At 49.5% G+C, this 22,251-nt stretch overlaps 1 protein-coding gene and 1 long non-coding RNA gene across 2 annotated transcripts; one reads left to right on the forward strand and one right to left on the reverse strand.

Moving 5' to 3' along the window:
* The first annotated feature begins 522 nt into the window (after window positions 1–522).
* LOC123639786 lies at window positions 523–11,776 on the forward strand. The gene is made up of 3 exons (XR_006735807.1): window positions 523–532; window positions 802–922; window positions 11,454–11,776. It is a non-coding gene; the product is annotated as an uncharacterized LOC123639786 (long non-coding RNA).
* A 5,863-nt stretch (window positions 11,777–17,639) lies between these two features.
* On the reverse strand, window positions 17,640–21,548 carry KRT18 (keratin 18). The gene is made up of 7 exons (XM_045553917.1): window positions 21,027–21,548; window positions 20,161–20,243; window positions 19,659–19,815; window positions 18,888–19,052; window positions 18,675–18,800; window positions 18,188–18,411; window positions 17,640–17,813 (listed from the first exon to the last, which is right to left on the reverse strand). The coding sequence occupies exons 1-7, from the start codon at window positions 21,444–21,446 to the stop codon at window positions 17,693–17,695; spliced, it is 1,296 nt and encodes a 431-aa protein (XP_045409873.1). The 5' UTR covers window positions 21,447–21,548; the 3' UTR covers window positions 17,640–17,692.
* Window positions 21,549–22,251: the final 703 nt, after the last annotated feature.

A 22,251-nucleotide genomic window follows, 5' to 3' on the forward strand; every position in this document is an offset into this window, starting at 1 on the left:
CCCACCTCCAGGAAGCCCCTCCCCTGCTCCTCTTCCTGCCCAGCCTGCTCCTCTGTAATCCTGGCACAATCCTTTGTCTCTGGTGACAAAACAGCACAGTGTGCTGGACCTTTGTCCCTTAGGGTTTCCTGTGGATGGGTCTGCCCAGTGTTTGCCCAACACAATTTACACTCTTCAAGGGCAGGGCCTCCTCCTCAGAAGGAGGAAAGAGAGTGGAGATGGGGGAGAGAAAGACAGAGACAGAGCAGTGGGGCGAAATGCCCGGCTAGAAAGGAACTCTTTCCCCAACCCCTTATCAGCCCATGTTGCCACTAACCCCACACAGATTATATTCTGCTATTTGGTATAAATTTGCATTTTGTGTATTATGTGCATAGGGGTAAGTTCCCCTGCTTTAATGTGTAACTCACATGAAATCCAGAGGCTCTTCCTTCCCTGCCCCCAGGGTCCTTGAGGACTGGGCCTTGAGTTCCCTCCCCACTGCCTTCTAGACCTGCTACAAGGATGAAATTATAATAGATAGACCCGCTTGGTAAGTTGGCAAATGCTCTGCAACCCCAAAGCCTTTCTTGGGGTTGAGCTTATGGAGTCTTGGAGGGAGGTGACCAGTAAGGCCACCCGTTCTGACTCCCTTCCCCATGCACAAGCCCCAGGCTGCCTTGCCGGATGAGTGTAGGAGAGAGACTTAGGACATCCTTCACCCGAGCAGAAACCTACCTCCTTTGTCTGCCACACTTTGGTCTAGTTGTACCCCTGGGGATCACAAAGACTAGGTATAATTTATCTTCTCCCAAATGACAGTCTTTCAGATATTTGGCATCCTGGAAAGTGGAAGGGAACTTAGAGGACATCTAAGCCTAAATCTACATTTTGTTGATGAGCAGAACTGGGCCCAGAGGAAGAACCTTGTCAAAGTTGCACAGTGAGTCATCCTGACCCACCCAGGGCTCCTGACGCCCCAGGCACTATTCTCATCCCCTAGGCTTCTTTTTCTCTGGGCCAAACTCGCCTCTGAAATCTCTCTTTAATCTACTCAGTTCAATTTTGTTTTTAATTGTATGTGCACATTCTGTCCCTCCTTGAGTTCAGACTCATTTATACATGTCTTGCCCACAGGGGCCTAGCATGGTACAGGGTGGTCAAGAAATACCGGATGAAGGAACAAAGTACCCCATGGAGTTCCTTAAGTGTGCTACATGCTTCAGTTCCTTTCCTCACCCCCTCACCCCAGCTCCCAGGGGGATTTCTTTAGATGAGGAAGAACCCTAAGTGGGGAGAGAAGTGTGTTACTCAAGGTCTAGCTGCTTCTGGAAGAGGTGCAGTCACCCTGCTGAGCAGCACATATGCCCCTGGGCTGCTGTGAGGTAGTTGAAGTCTCTGGAAACATTGCACTTGTGTACCAGCTGGTAAATACTCACTGTCCTGAGCTGTCCAAGTCCCCCAACCCTGGCTTGTCTTCCTGGGACCCCTCCCGTCATCAGCTCTAAGGCCCTGTCTGTTCTGCCTGGTGGGGCCTGTGCATCTCTGGAGAGAGCAGGCATTTAAGCTGGGGCTCCTTTCGCTCTAAACTTTAGCAGGGGCTTCCTTTGCAGGCACACAATACCTTAACCTAAACTGTGGGTCCAGATGGCTCTTGGAATTCAGAATATTTTAGATTTTACAAAGGAAATGTGGTGCATGTAATCTAAGATAAGAAAGACCACAGTAGGATCTCAGGTGGCACCTGGAATCATGGCATCAGTGCCATTAATATTCCTGCAGTGAAACATGAAGTAGGATTTATAAAAACTATATATAGCCTCATGTCAGATTTTGCATGTAAGTGAGTTACAAAGAACTTTTAGTCTTTAGACCTTCCTGGAATTTGGAATTATTGGATAAGGAATTGAACAATACTATACTACCTTTAAAGGATGATTTTATATTACTTGGTAGGAGCTTGAACAAGCCAGAGAACTTGCTTGGAAGGGCTGGGTTGGGGTGACAGAGGCCTGGAAGTGGTAGCAAATGAGGGACAGCTCCAGAGAAGCCCAGGAAGACTTTGATTTGACCGGGGCTGTGACCATCCAGTCAACAGGGGGATCCTATAGCCTTGAGGAGCATGGTGTGGGGCTGTGCCTGGTGCTGGATGGGGCTCAAGGCAGTGCCAAGGTGGGTAGTAGGCCTTTGAGACTCTGGCTGGGCAGAGCCATGCTCTTCAGGCTGAATTTCGCCTACTTATCTAGGCCTGGGGTCTTGGGGCAGCTGAAGGGTTGACATCCCCAATAAGAGCTGCGGGGACAAAGCCCTTTTGTTCGTGCTTTTGCACGACTGGCTGCTCCTGCCAGCTCAAGGCTATCTCCCTGGAGATGTGCTGTGAGGCTTGGCATGTGCTCACCCATGCTCACTTGCCCCTGCTACAGCCAAGAGCAAAGATTCAGAGTCTCTGGGACCCTAGCCACTCAACTCAAGTAAAGCCAGTGAACTTGTATTTATTGAGTACCTACCGTGTACTAGGCCTGCAGTTGGGCCTTGGAGAGTTTGTTCTTATTATCTCACCTCTCCCACTGTACAAGTCTTAGCATCACTGAAGTTCCACTTCTGCCACAAATCATGACTGTCGTCCTCCCCCTGAACACCTGCAGCATTTACTGCCGTGCCCTTCCTTGGCTCTGAGTTAACCTCATGACCTTTCTTGATGCTTGTGTTTTGCTGCTTGAAATTTTATTTGAATGCTCTGTGTTTCAGATCAGTTAGGGCTGAGACTGAGGGTCTGGACCTGGGTCCAAGCTGTCCCACTAGTAGGCACCTGTCCCTCCTTCTTTGATCCTGTGTGGAATGCAGGAGTGACCCAGGGGAGGCCTGTAAAGCCCTTCTTCAAAGGAGAAGTAGAAAGTGGTGCCTGGGGCCTATAAACATTTGCATTGAGCATTCCTAAATGACAGCAAGATTTACCATTTTAGTGCCTTCCCGTTATAAGGGCTATTTAAGTGACTGAGGAAGGTCACGTAATTTCTATGCCTGGGAAATTTGTTTATCTATTTATTTATTTTATTTCAGAGTATTGTGGGGGTACAAATGTTTTCGTTACATAAATTGCTTTTGTACAGTTTGAGTCAAAGTTATAAGTGCGCCCATCACCCAGATAGTGTGCATTGTACCCGTTAGGTGTCAATTTACTCATCCGCTTCTCCTCCCTCTGCCTGGGAAATGTTAAAAAGAGGTAGCACCTACCTTACTTGAGCTGAGTTTAATGGTTTAATGTTCATTCTATAGCTTTTGTAACATACAGGGTTTTCCTCTGGCTAGAACGACTTCGGTTGAGGCCTGCAAAAGGCTCCTGGGCTTTCTAAAAATTGGGTATGTGTGTATGAAGTGGGGCCACGGTTGAGGAAGTTCAACCAATTCTCCCACTAGGTTCTGTTTCCTGGGACAAAGAGGAGCTACAAAAAGGAGAGAGAGGACTATCGATGTCTTAAAAGATCTCTCTACTCTCCTTAGTCCTCTTTCCCTTAGGTGTTCTGCATGCAGAGCCCCATCTTGGTAGGTGATTTGCTTATTTATTTATTCATTCATTCACTTATTCATACAAAAGCGAGTGAGAGCGAATTGTTAAATTTGGAAATTTTGCTGGCCAGAATTCAACCACTTGAAATTGACCAGGGTGAGAGTATTTACACCTTAGAAATCAGCAACTGTGCAGGTCAGGGCTATTTTTAATTTTTTTTTTTTTTTTTTGGGTCCTTAAAAAAAAAACAACAACCCACTATTCATTGGTAACTTAACATGTGTTGGAATTGTGTTAAGTGCCAGCAGTCCAACAACAAGCAAGACAGCCCAGTCTCTGCCCACAGGGCGCTTATTATCTGGCACTGTCTTGTCCAATATGGTAGCCATTAGCTAGTAGGTATTACTGTGGTTACTCAAATTTAAATTAATTGAAATTAAATAAAATTTAAAAATCATTTCTGCAGTCACATTAGCCATGTTTGAAACCACATGTGATTATTGGCTACCATATGGACAGCGCAGATGAAGTACATTTCCATTACTGCAGAAAGTTCTATTAGATGGTTCTGTCTAGGGGCAGGAGAAGGAGGAAGAGGAATAGGTATGGCAAATGGGTCATATATCCAGAACCAGACTAGACCTTCAAAACAGCAGAACCAAATAATCTAGACTGGTAACTTTTAAGCTTTTTTTGATTACGATCCACAGTATCAAGTGTTTCATGAAACAGAATAACAGTATTCACCCTTTTTTTTTTTGAGACAGAGTCTCACTCTGTTGCCCAGGCTAGAGTGCCGTGGCATCAGCCTAACTCACAGCAACCTTAAACTCCTGGGCTCAAGCAATCCTACTGCCTCAGCCTCCCAAGTAGCTGGGACTACAGGCATGCACCACCATGCCCGGCTAATTTTTTCTATATATATTTTTAGTTGTCCAGATAATTTCTTTCTATTTTTAGTGGAGACAGGGTCTCGCTGTTGCTCAGGCTGGTCTTGAACTCCTGAGCTCAAACCATCCTCCCGCGTCGGCCTCCGAGAGTGCTAGGATTATAGGCGTGAGGTACCTCGCCTGGCCAGTATTCACCCTTATTACACAGAATGCACTCTGATTTAGTGTATACTACCCTATCCTATTAATTTTATTAGAAAATATATTTATATACTGGTTAGCTAACTTTTCTGATCATCTTCCTCAGTTTGAAAATTTTTGCTGTAGATATTAGTGGGGGGTGGGCAGGTAGAGCATGGAAGAGTGACATGGCTGGGAAGGCTCCCTGGAAAAGGTTGGTCACCAGGGCTATGGGAAGGCACAGAGGGGAAGGCGCATTGTAAGCCTGCCAAAGGGAACTCATTTCAGGTGGAGGGCCTGGGTTACAGGGGATGGATGTTCACTCCCCACATCTGGGTGGCTACAAAGCCTCAGCCTTCCCTGTCTCTCACCCACTGTGGCTCCCCAACCCTCAGTCTGACCTTGAGTGGAAGTCATTAGCTCTAGCAGAGGACACAAAGCAGGACTCAAATTTAGGCATGTGTGGGAAGGGCCTGGGGCAAGATCAACAAGGTAAATGACCTTCTTCAGATCTTCTGAGGGGGTGGCTGGTGGGGCGAGGTCAGACAATCTGGCAGGGCCCACTTGGCTTGCCGCTCTGGGGCAGGTTGGGGGTAGAGGAGGGAGAACTGTGTGGGTTAGGCCCAGGGCATTGGAATGCCCTCAGAGTCTCCCAGAAGGTCTCCCGAAATCCCTCCTGCTGCATCACAGGCTGCTTCCTCATGTTCTGACCAGGCCTGCAGGGGGACAGAGCCTCCTGAGACCTGAGGACCATTGTAATTCTAATTCCCTGAGCTATTTCTGTGTAGAGAAACTTTCTCCAGCCCATTCAGGGCTGTGGGGCCCCTCCCCAAGCAGGTGGGCTTGAGGCCTCTGTAGCGCTAAATCCTTAAACAGTGCCTGGGTTTCTTCTACACAGGTTAGAATAACCACCTGTATATGGAAGAGGGAGTTCTGTGTAACTCTCGTGGGCAGAGGTGGGTCTAGAAGGTTAAAAGGAGGCAAATTTCAGCCCAGGAGAAGCAACAGTAACTACACAATTATTACGTATCAATTAAAAATTTTTTCAAAAAGGTTCCAGTAGCTAGAGTGTCCGTGAGGACTGCACTGTCGTAAAGTCTTCACACAGAGGCCAGATTCTGGGAAGGCCACAAAGAAGATTCCTATGTGGAGAGGCCAAACTTGAACCATTCATTCATTCATTGAAAACATACTTACTAACCACCTACCATGTGCCAAGTACTGTGCTAGATGCTGGGGTCACTTCTGAGAACAAAGCAGACAAAATCCCTAACCTCCTGGACTGACAAGGGTGGGGCGGGAAGACAGGCATCCTAGATTCCAGAATAGCAGAATGTGTGGAACTTTACAGAACTTCATGACTCATTGCCAGCTGCATAATTTCAGGTGGTCTTCACAACAACCCTTCATATGGTTAGAGCAGGCCAGCCCAGTGTGTTACACCTAACAAATGTGCGCTCAAGAAGAGAGTATCTTTTATGTACAACTATTATGTACCCGTAACATTCTTTAATTCTTTTATTTATTATTTTTTATTTTTTATTTCTTTATTAATTAGACACAGGGTCTCGCTCTTGCTCAGGCTGGTCTCGAACTCCTAAGCTCAAGCGATCCTCTTGCCTGGGCCTCCCAGAGTGCTAGGATTACAGGCGTGAGCCACTGCGCCTGGCCATAACATTTTTTTTTTAAAAAAGGAATATCTTTATTTCACTTATGAAAAAAACCCCCGAGGCCCAGAGGGTGACTAACTCAAGGTCGCAGAGGTAGCGACACGGCCAGGACAGTGATTCAGACTGTGGGGCTTCCCAGCTTTTCTCACTTTGGTGGGTGACCCCGGGCCAGGTGGGGCCAGAACATCCCTGTCTTTACCTTCCTTCACCATGGGTAGCTAAGGCCTTCCTGGGGTTGGGAGTGGAGAGAGGCACCCGAGCCAGGGTGAGGGACTGGAAGGGTGTCTGTGCACCACCCTTCTCATTTCTGATGACCAGTGTGCATAACCCGATTGTGACAGGCCTCCCAGAGAGGGAAAGGGCAGGAGCAATCATGGAACCTGGGAAGAGGATATTGGAATTCTGGTGCTCAACTGACTTACGATATAAAGACATCAAACCTTATATAGCACTTACTATGGTCCTGATAGCTTTATTAGTTTATATTAATATATTGATTTATATAATCCTCCCTACAACCCCAAGAAGAATGCACTTTTTTAAGCCTTATTTTAGGACCGGGGAAACTAAGGAACTGAGAAGTTAAGGAACTTGCCCAAGGTCACCCGGTTAGTGAGCGGCTCCCGGGGATTTGAGTCCAGGCAGTCCGGCTCCATGGATGTTTGTCTCAGACCCGCTGGTCTCGGCCACACGTGGGTCCAGAGCCACGTCTTCCCTCCGATCTCCCTCAGCGGGCACCTGGCGAGCCCCAGGCTCTGCGCCGCACTCCTCCCGCCCCACCGGGTCCTGCCCCGCCGCACTCCTCGCCGGGCGGGCCCGAGGGGCGCGGAGGAACTGGAGGAGAAAGCGGCTTCGGGTCGGGACGGGATTCCCCTCAGAGCCACTGCCAAGGCGGGAGAAGGGTGGGGGCGGGGTGCAGGGAGGAACGGAGAGGAGGCCCCAGAGCCCGGGACGGGTTTGACCCCACGGGAGGGAGGACGGGCGGGACCTTCCCCACCGAAGGACTCGCGGTGGAGCGCGGGAGCCGCTCCCAGCTGTGCGCCGCCCGCAGGTTCGGCACGTTGCCCGAGCAAACCGCGTGGGGAAGCGGCTGTCCTGCCCGCGCAACGCGGCGGACGGGGGACCCCCCCGCGCCCCCGGGAGTGAGTGGGTGGCGCCTGGGTGCTCCAAGGGCTCGGGGCCGTCCCGCTCGTCCCGTGGCCCCGCAGAGGCCAGGCCAGCACCCAGGGCACCGCTTCAGAAGCCCCCCGCCCCCCCACCCGGAGCTGGAAGAATCTCCTGGTTTCCAGTTTGTCCTGGAACTCCCAGGAGAGCGCAGGACGACTCCCGGGGCACTGCAGCCTCCCTCCAGTCTCCTAAGATACGGGGCGGGGGAGTTCTTTTCTATCAGAATCCTCAAGCAGAAAAAGCTAGGGGAGGTGTGTGCTCATGTTTAGGGTAAAGGTTGAATATTTTAAAAACAACCTTAAAAATTTTTTGGAGAAAATAAATGCAAAACATGTTACATACACATTTTTAAAAATCAGACTTTTATTTTGAGATAACTGTAGACTCATATGCAGTTGTAAGAAATAATAGAGACCCCATGTGCAAAACTGAAGTAAGATGTCACAGCCAGGATATTCACATTGATAAAGATACACAACATTTTCGTGCTACAAGGACCCCTGGTGTTGTCCTTCTGTAGCCACATCCACTTCTCTCTGGCCCCATCTTCTCAACCCAGGCAGTCACTAAGCTGTTTCCATTTCTATACTTTTGTCATTTCAAGACTGTTATGTAAATGGAATCATACAGTCTTTAACCTTTTGGGATTGGGTTTTATCACTCAGTACAATTTTCTAGAGATTCATCCCAGTTGTTGCATCAATAGCTCATTCCTTTTTATTGCTAAATGTGTTCCACAGTGTGGAGGCACCTCAGTTTGTTTAACCTCCTGGTGAAGGACTTCTGGATTGTTTCCAGTTTTTAGCTAGTAAGAATAAAGCTGCTGTTCCTGTAGAGGTTTTTTGTGAACACAAGTTTTTATTTTTCTGGGATAAATGCCAAGAAGTGAAAATGCTGGGTTGTATATTTAGTTGTTTTTTTTTTTGAGACAGAATCTCACTCTGTTGCCGAGGCTAGAGTGCTGTGGTGTCAGCCTAGCTCACAGCAACCTCAAACTCCTGGGCTCAAGCAATCCTTCTGCCTCAGCCTCCCGAGTAGCTGGAACTACAGGCATGCACCACCATGCCCGACTAATTTTTTCTATATATTTTTAGTTGTCCAGCTAATTTCTTTCTATTTTTAGTAGAGACAGGGTCTCACTCTTGCTCAGGCTGGTCTCCAACTCCTGACCTCAAGTGATCCTCCCGCCTCGGCCTCCCAGAGTGCTGGGATTACAGGTGTGAGCCACCTCAGCCGGCCCTTTGTCTATTTTCTAAGTGGATTGTTTGTTGAGTTTTGAGAGGTCTTTATGTATTATAGACACTATCCTTGTTGCATGTGTGGTTTGCAAATGTTTTCTCTTAGACTTTTGATTGTCTTTTCTTCCTCTTAATAACTTCTTCCACAGAGCAAACATTTTCAATTTTGAAATCCAGCTTATCAATTTTTGCTTTTATGGGTCATACTGTCACTGTCAAGTCTACGATCTCTGTCTAGGTGTAGATCCCAAAGACCTGTGGTTTTTAGCTGTACTTAGTAGGGGGAATAGGGAAAAGGATGTCTACACCATCTTCCTGGAAGTGAAAGATTATCTACATACTTATTTTAAAAATCAAGAATGGAAAGCTGGCCATGGTGATACATGCCTATAGTCCCAGCTACTCGGAAGGCAGAGGTGGGAGGATTGCTTGAGCCCATGAGTTTGAGACCAGCCTGGGCAACATAGCCAGACCCTGTCTCATTAAAAAAAAAAAAAGAGAGAGAGAGGAGACACAAAACTATTCAAAACCACTATAATTAATAAATAGCATATTTTAGCTCCAAATCTACATTTCTAGCCCAGATCTGTCTCCTAAGCTCCTTACTTCTAGAGTTAACAGTTTACTACAGGGCCTTTCTGTGTAGCTCTCTGGAACTTTAGACTCAGTGTGTCGAAAACTCTCTCCCAGGGATGTTGCTTCTCTCTCAGCTTTTCACCTAGGGGAATGGGTTCACCTCCTCTAGGATGCCCAAGCAACCAAAGGCCTCAGCCCTCTCTCTCCCTGTTGGTGACCACATACTAATTATGGTGTTTCTCCTCTCTTGGTATCTGCTCAATCCACCCACTCTCCAGCTGCAATGCCTGGGTAAGATCCTTAGGGTCTCCATCATGGGTGTTTGACAACAACCTCCTAACTGGTCTCTCTGCCTCTATTCTTGACTCCTCTGGCCCCACCATTCATCCTCCATATTGTCCCTAGGGAGAAGTTATTTTTTTATTTTTATTTTTTTTGAGACAGGCTCTCATTCTGTTGCCCTGGCTAGAGTGCAGTGGCATCATCATAGCTCACTGCAACCTCCAACTGCTGGGCTCAAGCAATCCTCTTGCCTCAGCTTCCTGAGTAGCAAGGACTACAGGCATGTACCACCATGCCTGGCTAATTTTTCTATTTTTTGTGGAGACGGGGTCTTGCCCTTGCTCAGGCTGGTCTCGAACTCCTGGTCTCAAGCGCTCCCCCCACCCTGCCCACCCCCACCTCAGCTTCCCAAAGTGCTAAGATTACAGGCATAAGCCACTGTGCCTGGCCAGGAGTCACATTTTTAAGAGAGGAAAAAAGGTGACTTTAATAGACTGTCTCCTTATTTCAGAACTAGAACTGTATGACCATATAATTACTGCCAAAGATTCCTGTGGGCCAGACCATTCTGATTACTATTCTGACCCTGTTGCCTTTTAAGGTAATCATACCCACCAGGCCTCTGCCATGCTGGGATTGATCCTATCATTGCTATTGAAACCAGGAACCCCATTTCTGTGGTAGCCTTCCCATCTTCATTCCTGAGCATGCAGAGATAAACCAGCATAACGCTTTTTAAGAATGCTTTGTTTCTTCTCTCATCGGTATATTTCTCAATGCCTCAGTGAAGGGAGTATCCTCTAGGCCCTCTTGGGGGAATTATTTAGGGGTGAGTAAGTGGATTGTACATGACAAATCTGCTCCAACATTCTTCCCTCCCTAAGTCTTTGGATTCCTTCCTCTGCATTATACAATAGAATTTCTGGTATCTCAGCCTCATTTATTGTAAGCTGTTACTGAGTCCAGGTTTTAGCCAATCAACTGAGGAAAGAGATAAAAATCATTCCCAGCTGGCTGAGCCAGCACACTGAGTTCAGAATCTCTGGACCCATATACTGTAAATAAATTCAGCTCAATCTAAACCTGTGTTCCTTGCTCTTTAATTTAGCACCCTTAGACTCCAACCCCACACATATTGCCCACATTTATGTCTATATAAACTAGCAAAATCTTTGCAATGCTTTTAGTTTGTGAATCTTCTTCCCTGGGGTAAGACTTTGTATTTGTCCTAGTTATACACCAGAGTCACCCACTGCACATTCATTACCTCAGGTAAGGCCATTACAGAATCTCCAAGCAAGACAGGAGCGGCCTCGTTAGAGAAGGAATTGTCTCTGCTAGTCAGTGAGATCCAATGGGGTCTGGTCATTCAGTATCCTCAAATATATCCAAAATCCCCTATCTCTATTCTTAGGACACTTCTCAGTCATGCCTTGGGATTTCACATACGACCTGGCAAGGTTGTGATTTGAACTTATCATGTAATCCAACAACCTGCAAGTGTCAGGCTTCAGCTACCTCAGCCCCGTGGCTATAGGAGTTGAGACATTCATTTAGGAAGTCTTAGAAGCACCCTGGTTTTCTTGGGCCAAGAATTTAAAACTCAACGTTGCCATTTTTTTCCCTTTAAGCTCACCAGTGCAGTCAAAGCAGCCAGACCATACCAGAGCCTTTGATTTCCTTCTTCCCGCCACAGGGTTTGAGCTCAATGGCTGTGTAGTCTGCCAAAGCCAGTTGTTCAATAGGCCAGTGGTTCCAGGTAGCCCCAGGTGGTAAATTAAGTTACTGGTTTTGCCATTGCCTGTGATAAATTGGGACCCTGTCTGCCTTCAAACCCAGTCAAGTCAGATAGCCACTCCCAGATCCCTTCCTTGAATTCTGGATTCTGGTTGCAGGAGACATAAACCACTCTAGCTGGTGGGGAATCAGGAAGCAGATTGACCCCATGAATACACTATTGCAGCTGGGATCCATGGATCAGGAAGCCACCACTGCCTCTCCTGGTGCAGCTGTCTCTCAGCACTCACCAAAGCAAATGACTGGACACTGGACACTGCTCTAGAAAAATCCAACACCCCATGACCAGGCTTGGCAGCAGGAACGACAACCAACCCAGGCTTGCAAGCAGCAGGGGACGATCTTCACCTCACTTCCACCTTCCAAATAGCATTCATCTGCATCTAATTAGTGGAATATGGTTCACACCCTAGCTATAAGGACATCTGGGAAATGTACTTTTTGGCTTTGTTCTTTGAAGAGAAAGGCAGAAATTTGGGATGGAACTGAGTGCCAATGCATCCCATCTACTGCCTTTGGATTTTGCAGCTAGAATACCTAGGTTTAAATTCTGGTGTTGCCCCTTATTTAGCTATGAGACCTCAAGAAAGGTAGTTTAGCTCTCTGAGCCTCAGTTTCCTCACCTGTAAAATGAGGATTATAATACTACCCATCTCAGGGTTGTTGCTGGGATTAAGTGAATTAATGTATGTGAAGTGCTTAGTTCAGTGCCTGACACACAGAAAGTGCTCAATAAATGTTGATTATTATGATTGTAATGTCCATTGTTGTATAATCAATCCAGGATGGCACAAAGATGAATAAAACAGGGTACCTGTCTTCAAGGCATTTACAGTCTCATGAGGGAGGTGACATAAATAGCTAAGTGTGCTACTCAGCAGTCCCCAACCTTTTTGGCACTAGGAACAGGTTTCATGGAAGACGGTTTTTCCGTGGGCAGGGGTGAGGTGGGGGGGGAGCTCAGGCGGTGATGCCAGCAGTGGGGAGGGGAGCAGCTGTAAATGCAGATGAGGCTTGGCTGGCTCCCCCACCGCTCACCTCCTGCTGTGCAGCGCCCCCTTTCTAAGTTTCATGGAAGACACTTTTTCCATGGGGAGAGTGTAGGGGGCTGGGGAGTTGAGGGGGACTTGTCGGGGGAGGGGAGGACTAGGGTTGGCAGAGCTCTGTGGCCCAGTCCCTAACAGGCTGTGGACCTTGGGGACCACAGTGCTACATGACCAAATGAAACAAAGGCAGTTGGAAAATATGGTTCTGAGGCTGAAGAGAGACCAGGGCTGAAGGCAAACATTGAGGTACCAGCTCACAGGTAACAGTGGGGTCAGGGAATGAAAATAGGATGGTCCAGGAGGAGGAAAGGCTGAGGACAGCCAGCAGGGCCTGTGTTGCCGGAAGTGCAGCAGGTAGAGGACTGGGGAGCGCAGTGGTGCAGACTCCAAGGGCAGAAGCCTTCAGGGTCAAGGGCCACAGAGGTTGGGGAAGATGAAGAGACAGAGGAGGCTGTTGGACTCGGACTGGTGGCCTCTGGGGGGCTCCAGTGGCAAAGTGTAGGAGGGACAAGGAGAGAGCTTTGGGGTGAGGTTGGTTGATGGTCTACCCTTTCCCAGTGTCCTGTGGGCCCCAAGGGAACCTAAAGGCACATAAAAGGAAAAAGCTAAGTGTGAGGGTCAGGGGCTGAGAAATGCTACTTGTCCACCTCTGGCAGGCCTCCTCCTCACTCCTGCCCCCCGAGATATGCCGGGCCAACTCCTTTGCCTCCTTTGAGGCATTTGAGTCTTAACTCAAATGTCGCCTCCTACGCAGATTGCCTTACTTAAAATTGCAACATGCGCCTCCCTTCCTATGGCAGGCTGAATAATGGTCCCTCCAAGGTGTCCATATCCTAATCCCCAGAACCTGTGGCTATGTTACCTTACATGGCAAAAGGGACTTGGCCATGTAAATTAATGATTTTGAGATGAAGATATTGTCCTGGATTTTCTGGGTGAATCCGATGTAATCAAAAGGATCCTTATAAGAAGGAGGCAGGAGGGTCAGAGTCAGAGAGGGAGGAGTGAGGACAATGGATGCAGATGTAGGGAGGTGGAGATGGATTTGAAGATGTTATGATGCTGGTTTTGAAGATGGCAGATGGAGCCAAGAGCCAAGGAATGCAGGTGGCCTCTAGAAGCTGGCAAAGGCAAGGAAACCAATCCCCCTCTAGAACCTCTAGAAGCAATATAGCTTTGTAGACACCTTGATAGGACTTCTGATATCCTAAACTGTAAGATAACAAAAGTGTGTTGTTTTAAGTCACTAAGTTTGTGGTAATTCCTGAGAGCAGTAATAGGTAACTAATATACACCCCCCAACTCCTCAGTCCTTATGTCTGTTTCTTTCCATAACCCTTACCCTTTCGAACATCTATATAACTTATTACATTTATCATTTACTGTCTGTCTGTATCTGCTAGAATGTAAGCTCCACAAGGGCAGGGATTTTTTGTTTGTTTTGTTCACCACTGGTGTCCCTTGGACCTAGAATAGTTCTTGACACTTAGTGGATGCTCAATAAATATTTGCTGAATGGCTGATTGAATGAATGGGGTGGGACAGAAACAAAGACAGTTGCAACATTTCCTTATCTGGAAGGCTGTAGTTTCCTGTACCATTAAAAAGTTAACATCCCCACCCTTTTTGTATTTGTATTAGTAGTAAATGATTCAAAAGGTACAAAAGGATACACAATGGAAAGTAAGCCTCCTTCCACCCTTGTTTCCCCTTATGCCACAGACAGTCATTAATTCCAGTTTCTTGAGTATCCTTCCAGAGATTTTTGCATATACGAGGATATATAAATATGAATTTGTTCTTGATTAAATGGCACTATATGCCATTCTGTACCTTCCAGAACCACTTATTAATTTTATCATCTGGGCTGGGTGTGGTGGCTCACGCCTGTAATCCTAGCACTCTGGGAGGCCGAGGCTTAAAGATTGCTTGAGCTCAGGAGTTCGAGACCAGCCTGAGCAAGAGGGAGACCTCGTCTCTACTAAAAATAGAAACAATTAGCTAGGCAACTAAAAACGGAAAAAATTAGCTGGGTGTGGTGACACGTGCCTATAGTTCCCACTACTCGGGAGGCTGAGGCAGGAGGATTGCTTGAGCCCAGGAGTTTGAGGTTGCTGTGAGCTAGGCTGATGCCACGGCACTCTAGCCTGGGCAACAGAGCAAGACTCTGTCTAAAAAAAAAAAAGTATCTGGGCTGGTTTGCACTAAGAGGATGGGTAAAATGGGACAGATATAATATGGGACAGATGCTTCCATATTATAAACTTGGGATTGCTAATTTTTTCCTTTGGTGCTTGGGGGACAAATTGGGCTGCCCCTCAGAGAGTCACCTTCCCATGCTGGGGGGCGAGGAGGATTGTTCCAGAGGCCTTGGGCTTTTCCAGCGGTGCACTGTTTGAAACAGGCACAGCCGTGACCTGCACCAGGAAGGAATGCGATGGCGCTGCCCCTAGGTACAGCTCGGGTCTGGCCCTTAACTGTGGCTGCTTATTGGAATCACCTGGGGAGCTTTTTAATCAGGTCCCACCCCAGAATAACTGTGTCGGAATTTCTGGGCTGGGACCTGGGCCTTAGCACTGTTCGTAAGGCTCCCCAGGTGATTCTAATGTACAGCCTGTGCAGCTACGTTAGAACACATGGAGAAAAGAGCTCGGGACTAGGAACATGGAGACGTGGTTTCCTGCTTTGAGCTTCCAGCTCTGTGATCTCAGACAAGTCACATGATCCCTGTGGACCTCAATGTCCACCTCTCTGAGCCAGAGCCAGTAATACCCACAGCCTTGCATACCTCACAGGATTGTAATGAGGATCAAATGCGTAAGCGCCCTGGGAACTGTGAGACATTGTCTAATAGGAAGGATAATCATATCAGGTGCATTGTCTTGGGTTACTCTGATCAGCTTGACTTAGCTGCAGGTACTGCTCAGGCTCTGCCAGGGACTTTCTGTCTTACCTTTGGACAGGTAGACATCCTATGATGTGGGCTGGGGCCAGTTTATTCTAGAGCCTGTCTGCCTCCTGTACCGCCCCTGGCAGCTGAGCCATCTGTCTCTCCTTTTCAGGGACCCAAGAAAGCTGTGTTCCTCCTAAGTTACAGGGATTGCCAGCCAGGGTGGCATACCCCTTCAGGGAGGCTCATCAGAACCTTGGAGGCACCTGTGCAGTTTGAGAAAGCACAGTCAATAGTACATTTACATATCTGCAAAATGGTGGGGAGGGATAGGGCAAGAAAACTACCCTGATTGCTTCCCAAAAACAAAGCTCATAAAGTAAGGCTCAACCATCTTCCCTAAAGGCGTATTTCCTGCAGACTCCTGCAAAGATTGGAGAGCGCAGAGTGCGGGCTTAAGAGAGAGAGGAAAAGAAGTGGGGAAGGTGATTGCTATGTTTATTCAGGGAGGGAGGGTTTAAAAGGGGCGAGAAACATGTCACCAGAGCCCCTTGCTCTCAGGTGGGATGCTCTCCTGCAGGTAGAGGAACCCAGGAACCCAGCCAGCGGGACCCTGCCTGCAGAAGCTCCCAGTTGGCCTCTTGTGTACCTGATGCTCAGACCTTGCTCTGCTCATTTCACTGTCGCTCCTGACCCCTCTTCTCTCAGGGTCCCACATTGGTGAAGACTTCCACGCTGTCCCCCTGAGGCTGCCTGTCCTGGCATTGTCCCCTAGTCCTGTCTGGGAGAAAAGGCCTCAAGCTGTGCTGTCTTTAGTTCTTTTCCACCGAGGACATCCATATTTTTAGAGTTTGCAGAATAAACATACTGCATTTCTTAGATAAAAACTTTTCCGTTTTAGTCAAAGATTCATTACTCATTATTGTAGGATCATCATACGTCACCTTCACACTTTCCTGACTCTTCCCACTGTCAAAACTCCTTGCCTGCCATAATACATTAGAGCCTGTAATACTCGTCACCTTCTAACATGCTATATAATTTCCTTGTCTATTATGTTTCCTGTTAGTCATCTGTCTCCCAAGTCCGAGTGGCTCACTGATGTCTGGTAGAGTGGCTGGTACATAGTAGGTGCTCGGTAAGTATTTGTTGAAAGAATGCATGAAAACGCACACACTTTTGGCCATTAGGCTGTGAGCTTCATGAGGTAGGAACAATACCTGTTTTATTCACCACATATACTCAGTGCACAGCACAGGGCCTACCATAAAGTAGGTACTTCATAAATATGTTGATATGGTAGCTCCACCTACCATTTCTAGGAATTTATCCTATAGATATGCTGTCAGTGAAATATGCATGTGGATATTAATTGCAGCATTTTTGCAAAAGCAAAACTACTGGAGACCAAGACCTCTGTCACTAGAAGGCATGGGTTAAGTAAATTTGTACTCCAAACAGTAGGCAGCTGTTCAAACAAATGTGGGTCTACACATACTGATTCAGAAACGTTTCAAGTTATATTGTTAAATGAAGAAAGCAGAGTTTAAGAAATCAAGGTGCAGAACAGTATAACCCTAAATATTTACAACAAAATGAAATATGTTTGTGCCCACTTAATTTTAAAAAGTATTTAACGGTGGTTACCTCTGGGGAGTGGAGGGAAGACTTTAAATTTTATATCCTTTTTTTTTAAGTTAAAAAAAGATAAATTATCCTCCCAATCAAAGCATAGGATCAGTTTTAGGCACCCATTGTTTGCACTGCTAGATGACACAATTATAATCTAAAGCACAAAATGATGTCATTTCAGTTAGTTTGAAGATGCCCATTCTTACCCATGTGGATGCTCACTCAGGGGCACCCCTTTCCTAGGTGGGAACTACTAGGGTGATTCTCCCCTTATCGATGATCACATTTACCCCAATTCTAGCCAGACCTCCAGCACTCTAAAAATCATATCCCCATTGTATGAATGAGCAGAGCACAGGGGACCATAGGTTTGGGGGAAGCCTGGGTGGGAGCCCTGGGCAGAAGGCCAGGATGCAGAGCAGTGGGCAGGGGAGGCCAGATGTGTGCTCCACCCTCTCTGCTGGGCCCCACTTCCCCCTGTGGCCCAGATTTCTGCTGATGAGCCCTGGCTGGGCAGGGGACTTATGGTCACCAGTTCTCTTCAAGGTGAGGATTCCACAATTCCACTGTAGTTTTCCCCACTGCCTGTGGCCTGTCCCATCTACTGCTCCCTCCTTTCTCTGAGAAGGTGTTTCCAAGAACCCAGATGCCTCTTCCTTCCTTCCACTCCCCAACCCATATGAAACCCCAGTCACAGGTGACTTTTGTCTGATCAGAGATGGGACTGTTGGGTCAGGGCATGTGCACACAAGTATGAAAACAGCCAAAGAAGACACAGCGGATGTTCAATGACCTGTGAACTTTTTATTGGTATAAGGGCACTCTGGTCCTACCGCCTCAATGCCTCAGAACTTTGGTGTCGTTGGTCTCAGACACCACTTTGCCATCCACTATCCTGCGAGTCATGGTCTTTTGGATGGTTTGCATGGAGTTGCTGCTGTCCAGGGCATCACCAAGACTGTAACAGAAGACCAAGCCCCAGTTACAAATAGCCCCACAGAGTAGAAGGGAGACAAGAAGAGTGGGTAGAGGCAAAAAGCCTCCCGGCCTCTACCTTTATCTCCAAATTCCTCTCGGCCACTTCCTCCCGAAAAGGCCAAACTTCATTTGTACCCTAAGTACAGCTAGGGGCAACACTTAGTTCATTCTCTTCTCATGGGAGGGAACTCTGGAACTGTTACCCCCTTGAAGACATAGGGGCACCCACAGAGCAGCCGCCCAGTGCTCAGGGGATGCCAATGAATAGCAGCACATGGGGGCCTCTGCAAGCTCAGGCTTTAAGGAGAAATGATCTTGGACCCTAGCACGGGTGGGCAGGAGAGCCCCACTTACTTGAAGTCTTCCCCATCTTCCAGCAGGCGGCGGTAGGTGGCAATCTCAGCCTCCAGCTTGACCTTGATGTTCAGCAGGGCCTCGTACTCCTGGGCCTGGCGCTGCCCCTCTGCCCGGGTCTGTGCCAGCTCCGACTCCAGGTGCAGCAGGACCCCGTTGAGCTGCTCCATCTGCATGGCGTAGCGGGCCTCCACCTCCCTCAGGCTGTTCTCTAAGTTGGCCTTCTGCAGGGGCACAGGGAGGAGGGTTGGGGTGAGTCCAGAGTCCAAGGACTGCTCATCCCTTGACACTGTGTGACTTTTTGGAGCAGCTCCTGTGTTCCAAGTACTAGGGTAAGGGTAGGAGCAGTGGGAAACGACTCTTTCTGGGCTAAAGGAACTCATGATGGAAGGGCTAGGATTTGGGTTGAGACAGGGTTGGGCCTGAGGCCACTGGACAGAGGTCAGGGGCCCAAAGGAGCTGGGGCAGGTGACGTGAGGGTGCTCACCACATTTCTCATGGAGTCCAGGTCGATCTCCAAGGACTGGACTGTACGTCTCAGCTCCGTGAGTGTCATCTCGGCAGCGTCAACCTCGGCGGACTGTGAGGTGACCACTGTGGTTCTCTCCTCAATCTGCAGGGTGGGTATGGTCCATCAGGCCCCTCCTTCCCCACCCGCTTCCCTCCCACATCCTGGCAGCCATCCCTTCTCCTCACACACCTGCTGGGACCAGTACTTGTCCAGCTCCTCTCGGTTCTTCCGAGCCAGCTCATCATACTGGGCCCGGATGTCTGCCATGATCTTGCTGAGGTCCTGGGATTTGGGGGCGTCTACCTCCACCGTCAACCCAGAGCTGGCAATCTGGGCTTGTAGGCCTTTTACTTCCTAAAAGAGACAGGGGCAAAAGAGAGGAGGGCTCAGGGTCAGAGCTCTAACAAGGCCCTTCATCTGTAATTGCCTCCCTAGGGAGGCCTACAGGATCAGCTGGAGAAGAGGCCAGAAGAAATTCTTGGCTTGCACTCTGGGCAATGGCAGCTCTGGGCTTTCTACTCCAGATGGATAGAAATGCCACCCACTCACTGCTGGTGCCTGTCACTCACAGGTGGTTTCTCTCTCCTCACTTCACCTTGTCCCTCCATCCGGCCTGGTCCACAAACCTGCTCCTTATACCTTGTTCTAGACAGCTCTGCCAGCTCCACCTGCTCCCATTCCCCATCGCCCCCAGCTCCTAGTGCTAGCTGCTTCTACCTTTGTCCTCACCTCCTTCTCTGCCCCATATCACCTTGACCTCATTGCACTGTAATTTAGGTGAGCAACAGAATGTATATGGCTCACTGCATATGCTCTTTATCAGAACAGTCTGATAAGGAAGAGCCCAGGCTGGTAGCTCTAAACTTCCCTGCAAGGCTATTTGCAAGTGGCCTGCCCCATCTATTCCCCCACCCAGACTTGTCTTGGCCCGCTTGTCCCTGGCCAGTGGCCCCTGCTTGCCTCCTCCTGGTTCTTCTTCATGAAGACCAGCTCCTCCTTGAGAGCCTCGATCTCTGTCTCCAGTTGCAGCCGAGTGATATTGGTGTCATCAATGACCTTGCGGAGCCCATGGATGTCGCTCTCCACAGACTGGCGCATGGCCAGCTCTGTCTCATACCTATGGGAATGGAGGAGATCAGAGGAGCCCAGATCCAGAACCTTCTCAACCCATGCCACCTCCTAAGAGCAGCCCTGTGCCCACTGGGAACTAGCGACTTCAGTCCACAATCAGATGGGAATCCCCTGAGCACCATTCTTGGCACTTGAGTGGCAGTATTCTTAAACCGTGTTACAAGAGTGAATAATTAAATGAATACAATGATGGACTTTAACTCTCATCTGCCCAACTCTACCCATGCCTGAACAAGATTCCTTTCCCGTGAGCCCCTACCTGACCCAGCCTGGGGAGCAGACCATTCTTGGCTCCTCCTGGGCCTCCCAAATCCCCAGCCCCCGGACTTACTTGACTCTAAAGTCATCAGCAGCAAGACGGGCATTGTCAATCTGCAGAACGATGCGGGCATTGTCCACAGAATTTGCAAAGATCTGGGGGGATTGTCAGAGAGGTTAATCCATGAATGGAAAGTCCATGATAGGTGGGCTGAGTGTGTGGAAAGGGTTGTGTGTCTCAGTGAAACCTTCCTGGTCGCAGGAATAGCCAGAGGCTCTCCTTGTACACCTATTCCTTTCTACCTCTGTCCCTCACCCCACAACTGTTCCCTCCTTTCCTGGATTCCCAAATCCCAGCACTCTGCCACCGCTGCGGGGCCTCGGCAGGCTGGCTGGCTGGCCTGCTGGGAAGTGAGCGGCTACTAACAAGTCCTCTCCCTAGCCCTCTCCTGGCAGTTCCTCCTAGTGCACCTGCTCACCCCCTGCTGTGGGCCCCCCACCCCCTGGATTGGCCCCTCCCACAGGTAGGCCTCTTGTTTACTCTTAGATGACTCAGCCTTAGCCACATCCGCTTAACCCTCTAACTGTCCCCACTCGACGAGAAGCCGGTGTCCGGGTCCTCCTATGGCCTTTTCTCATCTCCCTCCATGTTGTCCACTTCCTCTGCAAAGCTCTGGTCCCCATCCCCTTCCCACTATCTCTTGGAGAAGAGCCCTCCCACGCTTGGGGCCCCGGTGGGCAGGAGTGTGGATGGAAATCCAGGATATTCCTACCCCCGCCCCCGGAGTGGGGGGTGGGGTGGACGTAGAAGGCGGGGGAGGAGTCAATTCATCCCGCCCTGATGAAGTTCCTATCCTTGCGGGGGAAGAGGTAAGGGAGTGTATAATTGGAAGGTCAAACATGGCTGGAAGTTGGGGCTCCTCCCTCCACGCCCCTTACCTGAGCCCTCAGGTCCTCGATGATTTTGAAGTAATGCGCCCAGTCTCTGACCTGGGGCCCCTTCTTCTCCAGGTGTTCCCGGATTTTGCTTTCCAGCCTCCGATTATCGATCTCCAGGCTCCTCACTCTGTCCAGGTAGGAGGCCAGGCGGTCGTTGAGCTCTTGCATGGTCTCCTTCTCGGTCTGGATGCCCCCTATTCCTGCCAGACCCCCGGCCATCCCCGCGGCCACGCCCCCGGACCCCCAGCCGCTCCGCATGCTGGTGGAGCGGGACACGGAGATCCGGGAGCCCGAGCCCCCGGCGCCTGCATAGACGCTGGCCGCGCTGCTGACGGGCCGGACGCTACGGCTGGGCGCCTGGACGGAGCCCAGGGACCGGTAGTTGGTGGAGAAGGTGGTGGAGCGAGTGGTGAAACTCATGCTGTCGGCGGAAGAGAGCGAGAGGACAGGACTCAAGGGTCGGTGGGGCAGGGTGGCGGTGCGCGACTCGTTATATCGCCAAGGGAGGCCCCGCCCCCGCCACCGGAGCCGCCTCGGAAGCCCGGGCCCCAGGTGGACCGCAGCGGGAGCGCGCGCTCTCCCGCCCTCCCCACCTGCCCCGCGCCCTCTGCATAGCCTTGCCAAGGCCACCCCCACCTGCCAGAGGCGGGTGACCTCCCAGGGCGGACAAGGGCAGCAGGTGTTTTTGGCCCTTGAGGCAGTGGTTTCGGGCAGGAAATGACGTTATTATACCCCCTGCCCCAGGTAGAGGAGGGGCTGGCAGGTTGGAAGTTTGGGGGTCCTGGTGGTGGGCGGGTAGTGGGGTGTGAGTCTCTGTAGCTGTCCCCAATCTCAGCCCAAGTTCCCCACCTGCAGAGGATCTTGGGGGGCGGGGGTCCCGCAGCCCCAAGAGTCCTGGGGTAAAAAGGCTGGAAGCTAGAGGAGAGAACCTCAATCTCGAGCCTCCAATCTCCTGGTTTACACACTCCCCACGGCACTTGGCTCCCAAACACTCCTAACTTACTGTGTTCAGTCGCATGAGTCATACAGATGGGGGTTCTCAGGCACATTCACTCACCAAATAGGTTCAGACTCCTGAAAACAAGCCCAGTCTCTGAACCCCCTCCTACCTCCTTCCCCTCCCCCCAAATCGCTCCCAGGAGCCTTGGCCTCAGAGGATCACACTCTGTAATTCGGACAGGGGACACATCCTCAGTCTTCATACCTGTATATAAGCCTTGCCTAC

Source organism: Lemur catta, chromosome 6, assembly GCF_020740605.2.
Source record: "Lemur catta isolate mLemCat1 chromosome 6, mLemCat1.pri, whole genome shotgun sequence".
Taxonomy (NCBI): Eukaryota; Metazoa; Chordata; class Mammalia; order Primates; family Lemuridae; genus Lemur; species Lemur catta.